Below are 6741 nucleotides of genomic sequence, written 5' to 3' on the forward strand. Positions count from 1 at the left end.
GTTGAACCCAGAACGCCCTTTAATAATTTGCTAGTTCGAGAATCTGTAAAAACGTCTAGCAATAAGTTATGGAATTCAAGCCTTATACATAAATGTAAAGTAAAAATCAAAGTTAAGATTGGACAGGAAGAAAACATTGAAAGGAAGTGCGGAGAGACTGTAAAAGTCAGCAAATATTCATCCTGGAATCTGAAGCGGCACATTGCAAGAAAGCACAAGGATGTGCTACGAAAACATGGTAATAATGCATCAAAAGGTAAGCTAGTTACATACTATTCGATGATAAATAAATAGCTACACATGAATAGGTAAAGTAAAATGCTTGTGTTGAATGGAGCCATAAATCCGATCATGATGACATGCGGACAAAATCATGGCCACGAATGATCTTTTATGCTACATTATGGACATTTTTTTTTCTTATTTAGTTTAAAGTAAATATTCAACAGTTTGTTCCTTGTAATTAATTATTATAATATTTCGTAATTACTATTACAATTATTATTACTTCAAATTATGAATTAGCCTAGTAAAACATGTGGATGTCGTGGAAACAAATTGTTAATTTGAATTATATCCGGAGCTCCGTATCAAACTGGATCTTAGCTAACAAACAACTGTAGCCTATGTAAATACAGAAAAACACACTACAAAAGTTACTACATCATTTTAAAATATTATTAAAAAAAAACTTAACCGAACCATTAAGCAGACATATAATTTAGATGTAGGCAACATTAAATAATAATAATAATAATAATAATAATAAATAATTATTCTTCTAAATATCAATAAAGCGTCTTTAATAATAAAAATAATAATACAAATATTACAAAACGTCATGCAATTATTAATGTGTCTTTAGTCCCTCTATTTAAACTCCCAAATAAAACAATTTTGTTTCTTTCCACTTCCCTGGTTTCTCCTCTTTGCCGTCTTCCATGTGTCAATGTCGTAAAATGAGGGTGTGGGAGAGGTGGAGACTTGAATTTATATGGGCGTGTTATTCTAATGACGATCGTTTTCAGCCGCCGCATTTATGAAGGGCAGATATTGCTTACACCTGAATTTCAGAGGTACGCACAGTTTCATAAATCAGGCGGTGAGAGGAGTGTAAGCGTAATCTTACGCCAACATATACGCCCGTTTCTACGCAAGAATGATAAATGAGGGCCACTGTGATTGCGCCATTACGCACACTCTGTAAATACATTGGATGATTTTCCCTGCGATGCTGTCAGGGCTAGACTCACCAATCCATCAACTGAATTTGCTCGGGAAAGCTACGGGAGGCAGGTGGACTTTGATCTGTTCTGAGGTAGCCTACCATGTCCTGAGGACTTTTCATTATCTTCAAACATGCTATTATTTCAACTATAACAATTTTACTTGACCTGAAATATTGAAATATTATATTCAGTTTAATTATTTCTGTAATACTGCTATTCTTAGTAAATCTTAATATTTGTTACACTAGCTTATATCAGTTTCCCCACCCACTCCTCGCCGTTCTTCTCACAGCATCCATGCCCATTTAAGTTGCTTTTTTTTAAAATGATAGTGAAGTAGACTGTAGCTGAAACAATGGAGTTTCATGACGCTTTAAATATTTGAATAGGCAATACCAAAAAGCATGTAAAAAAATTCTTAGTGCCGATGCAGCACTGCATTTGAGACAACGCAGTGACAGGTTTTCTGTTGTTTCTGCATTGTTTCTGTATTGAACTTTGAAGGTCAATCAGACATGCATGCACAAAAGATGATATGCCATTATAACGCTCACATGTGATTGGGTATATGTTACTTCACTCAAATCTAAGGCCCTGTCCACACAAACATGGGTATTTTCAAAACTGTACCATTTTCTATGCTGTTTGGTCGTTTGTCCACACGCAAACGCAGTATCAGGTGACTGAAACTGAACTCTATTTTAAAGACTCCTGTCAGGGTGAAGATTTTTAGAAAATCCAGTTGCAGTGTTGTCGTGTAGCCGGTAAAATTGGAGTCTGCAATGGCTTCTGATTCGCCAACATGGCTTTACGGTTAGAGAAATCAATATATACTCACTATATTGCCATCTGTTGATTTGGCATGCCGTAGACAGCTCTTTATACCGTGTTTTTGTGTGTTTGTGTGGATGCTGAGATTGTTTTAACAAAGGAGTGGATTAGGCTTGGGTAACAATCAAAAAACATCTGTGGGATTGGTGGTGGCAAGTTGAAAAGTGCGGTTGAGTTGAAAATCATCATTACTTTATTTCAAAGTGTGTGTGGGGGGGGGGTGTTGTGAGTGCATCTCTATTTGATGTCTCTACAAGGGTGCTTCCTTCAAAGCATGCATACTACAATGTATGCATACTACAAAGGGTGCATCCTTAAAAGTGAGCATACTACAGCGTGTGCATGCTACAAAGAATTATTAAATAAGCCTTGATTTAAATTAGATTTAAGACTAATCCTTGTTGGTGCAACCCACCCCCAAGTTGTAGGGGTTAATATTAGATTCAGAGGCTACTCATTTCATTGTCTAGGTTGCATGTTAAAATAGGGTTTGAATAAGTGCAATTACAAGCCACTGACAGATTTGTAAGATTTCCAAATGATACAAATTGTGGGAGATCTTTAAGCAGGAGCATTTGTAACCTTAAAGGGATAGTTTTTGCAAAAATCTAAATTCTGTCATCATTTACTTACCCTTATGTTGTTATAAAAGCACTGTGTAAATGTTGTAAATTCTATTGTGAAAAGTGTTGCAGCTGTATGAAATGCAAACAGTGGTATTATCACAACAGAAATTATCAGCTTTTTAAAGGGAAAGTGACGTGGTGTTTACATCATTTTGTCCACCCCCTGTAGATCATACTGTAAACCATTAAGACCATATTGAATTAATTTGGTTTTATAAAACATTAGCTCAATTTTCTATTTTGTTGTACCTGGTTCCAAGATAAATACATTGTTTTGTCTGTCATTGCATTTATGCATGTAAAGTAGTAGACACTTTTATCCAAAGTGACACAGTGTTAAATTAATTTTGCTACACTTAAAAACATTTATTTGCATATAGTCATGTGAGTAATTTACATAATTTAACCAGCAACAGCAAAATGCTGCATAGTAAAAATATACATTTCATCTAAAACTATTTTACATTCAGTTCCAAAGAAACAAAATAATTTTTTAATGGTGTGTGCTCATTCAGTCGACACCGCTCAATTCACTCATTTATATGTAAAAAAAAAAACAATAGATAACACACTTACTTTTTTGCCAGCAAATAAATAAACAGATTAAATGAGATAACATCATAACAGTCAGAATTACAAATCACAGGCGAAATGACAAGGATTGGACATGAACGGGACATAGTGGAAACAATGCACTCTGTATTATAGCAATTCAAATATTTTAGGTTACGCTCCACAGCATTGCCATCTGCATGCTGATTTTTTTGTGTCTCATTTTCCTCCTTAATGCATCTTTGATTTCTTTAGTTCTGAAGCAGTATATCATTGGATTGACAACAGGCGGCAACAAACTGTAGCACATAATTAACAGCATCCGAATACCTGGAGAGATCGTGACAGTCACATCATACACATAGACAACACATCTGGGGACATAGTACAGGCAAATGATAAGAAGTTGGGGAGTGCAGGTTGAGAATGTTTTATATCGAGCCTGACTGTCATAAATGTTATAAACTGATGTGATGATAGCAATAAATGAAAATAAAATAAAAGTCAAAGGGCCCAAAAGAACAAACATGGCAATAACAAATGTAAAAAACCTTTTTTGCCTTACATCTCCACAGGATAGTTTAGATACCGAATTTTGTTCACAATAACTGTGGGTTATTACATTAGAAGCACAGTAGGGTTCATCAAAGGTTTGGTAAACAATGACAACCAAGAAAGCTATTAGCACTGTCCAAATCACTGCACATGCCATTAGGATATTTTTATTTGTAATAAGAACAACATATCTAAGTGGGTTGCGCACAGCAACAAATCGATCAATGGCCATTAATAGCAAAATAAAAGAATTAACACTCCCTAAATAATGAACAAAAAACATTTGCACAAAGCAGCTATAAAACGATATAGTGTTGACATTGAAAAGGTATTTGGAAAATGCAGTAGGCAGCGTCAATGTTCCAAAAACAAGATCAGACACCGCAAGATTACAGAAGATTAAATACGTAGGTTTCTGAAGTCTTCTCTCATATGCAATAAATGAAATTATAAAGATGTTTCCTCCTGCCAGAGTCAAGTAGACAAAAAACAAAAAAGTTCCCACAGCTCCATAATACTGCGCTTGGAGTCCTGGAAATCCCTGCAGGTAGAATTCAGTGAAGTTGGTAAAAAACATGGCCCTGCAAAGACTTCACAATTTCCTGATACAAACCTACGTACACACCTATAGTGAAATACAAAAACAATGTCAATACTGAGTTATACAGTATGATGACAATAAAAAGTAATTAAACGAATACATACATTTACTTTTTCATTTCAACAAAATCATTATCAATTTAACATATGGTCAGTTATAATTTCTATTAAAACAACCTAGATATAATAGGTGTAATCTCGAAAAATTGTATTTAAGGACCATTAAACAGCATAATCATTAAATTAATGCAAAGACACAAAAGACCTGCCACAGAAGCTTATGCTAGATTCAAATGAAAAGAAAATCTAATTTAGTGTGAACGTCCATCTCAAGCACTACACTGAAATCATGGCCTATACCATCACTTTTATAAGACCATAAACACCTCCCACATCTGATGTGTTGTTAGGGTTTCTTGTGTTTCATCAATACATTACCTTTGTTTGTAGTTTTGTGTGTGTGAACAAGAGTTGCTTGTTTTTTATTTTTCATCAAAAAGTGCACAGTTCACTCACAGAAAGTAGCAAAATTGGTCTTTTCTAAATATTCAAAGTTCAGTGATTTCAGCTAATTTTTAATGTAATGTAATGTAATGTATAGACACTGTGACTATGCAATAAAATTGCAATGCAGCAAACTTGACTTGCAAGCCAAGGTAAGTGTACATTGAATTTAAAGTGACACTTTGTAGTATTTTCAAGACCTTTGTGATGGTACATCGACTTAAAATAGGTTGAATGACATGTCTACCATCTGTAGACAAGTCATGTCTGTATCGCTTTTACTCGTACTTTTAAACTTGAGATTTCGAGTGGTAACCGAGCACAAAAATAACTACAAAAATCTCCTTTACTATACTATATTGCACTATTTTTACTATACTATATCTGTGTTAAAATATTAACTATTCAAGCAAGTATAAGTTATTTCAAATAAATAATGTCGACTGATGTTGGTAAGTTTACTTATATAACATCCACCACACTTGGCAATTTCGGAATGACCAGATCCTGCTGACCCACTGATCTAGAGTTTACTGATGCATTTTGTTCACAAATATCACCGCGATATCTACTTTAGTAGATGGTGACAGCCTCTTCTCCAAGCAATGCTGGAAATTCTAAAGCACAATACTGATCGGGCATTTTCTGGGATTTTCTCTACGAGAAGAACACCAGTCAACGAACAGGTTCCATTTCAGCGAATAAGCCTCAAAATTGTCTCTGGAGATGCAAATTGTGAAAGTGCATCTGCCGCTGTATTGAGTGAGCCCGGAATGTGAATGACACGAAGAGACCTCAGGTTCTTCTGACTCCAGATGAGGAGGCGACGGGCGAGGTGCGACAGGTGACTATAGCATAAACTGCCTTGGCGATTGATATACACAACAGTTGCAATGTTTTCGGTATGGACTAGTACATCTTTGTCTTGAAGCTAGTTGCTGAAACAGAGGAGAGCATACCGCCAACAACCCAAAGGCAGTTTATGTGTCAGCGCATCTGTGGTGACGTCCAGACATCCGAAACTGCAAGCCCATTGTACGTGGCATGTAACCTTGATTATGTGAAACGGTTTGTCTTGTTAGGAAACCCAATAAAAAAAAAAGACTTATCTGTGAGCTTCATTATTTAAAAAAAAATATGTGCCCTCATAATCTTTAATTAAAAACGCAAATCTCCTCCCCTTCTCGAAACTAACTCTCTTTACTTAAAGGAATATTCCATTTTCTTAAAAGAAAAATCCAGATAATTTACTCACCACCATGTCATCCAAAATGTTGATGTCTTTCTTTGTTCAGTCGAGAAGAAATTATGTTTTTTGAGGAAAACATTGCAGGATTTTTCTCATTTTAATGGACTTTAATAGAGCCCAACATTTAATACTTAACTCAACACTTAACAGTTTTTTTCAACGCAGTTTCAAAGGACTATAAACGATCCCAAACGAGGCATAAGGGTCTTATCTAGCAAAACGATTGTCATTTTTGACAATAAAAATAGTAAATATCCACTTTTAAAGCACAAGTTCTCGTTTAAATCCGGTCGTGATGCGTCAGCTGACCCCACGCAATACGTCATGACGTCAAGAGGTCACAGAGGACGACCGCGAAACTCTGCCCCAGTGTTTACAAGTGTTGAGAACGAGGACCGGTCCTACGTTGTTGTATGTCAACTGATACTAATTAATGTCTTTGTGTCAGTTTATTGTTTACAATGGTCCGCAAATGTGCATTTTATATATGTAACACGTGACCTCCCTACGTCACTACGCATTTACGTTAGGTCGCACTGGACCGGATTTAGACGAAAAGTTGTGGTTTAAAAGTGTATATTTGTTATTTTTATTG

General features: G+C 35.5%; 1 protein-coding gene across 1 annotated transcript; it reads right to left on the reverse strand.

Moving 5' to 3' along the window:
• Nucleotides 1–3407: 3407 nt before the first annotated feature.
• LOC135770209 (olfactory receptor 51H1-like) lies at nt 3408–4370 on the reverse strand. Its single transcript, XM_065279943.1, has one exon. It carries the CDS (start codon nt 4368–4370, stop codon nt 3408–3410), a length of 963 nt encoding a protein of 320 aa, XP_065136015.1.
• Between the last annotated feature and the right edge of the window lie 2371 nt (nt 4371–6741).

This window comes from Paramisgurnus dabryanus, chromosome 8 (genome assembly GCF_030506205.2).
Source record: "Paramisgurnus dabryanus chromosome 8, PD_genome_1.1, whole genome shotgun sequence".
Lineage (NCBI taxonomy): Eukaryota > Metazoa > Chordata > Actinopteri > Cypriniformes > Cobitidae > Paramisgurnus > Paramisgurnus dabryanus.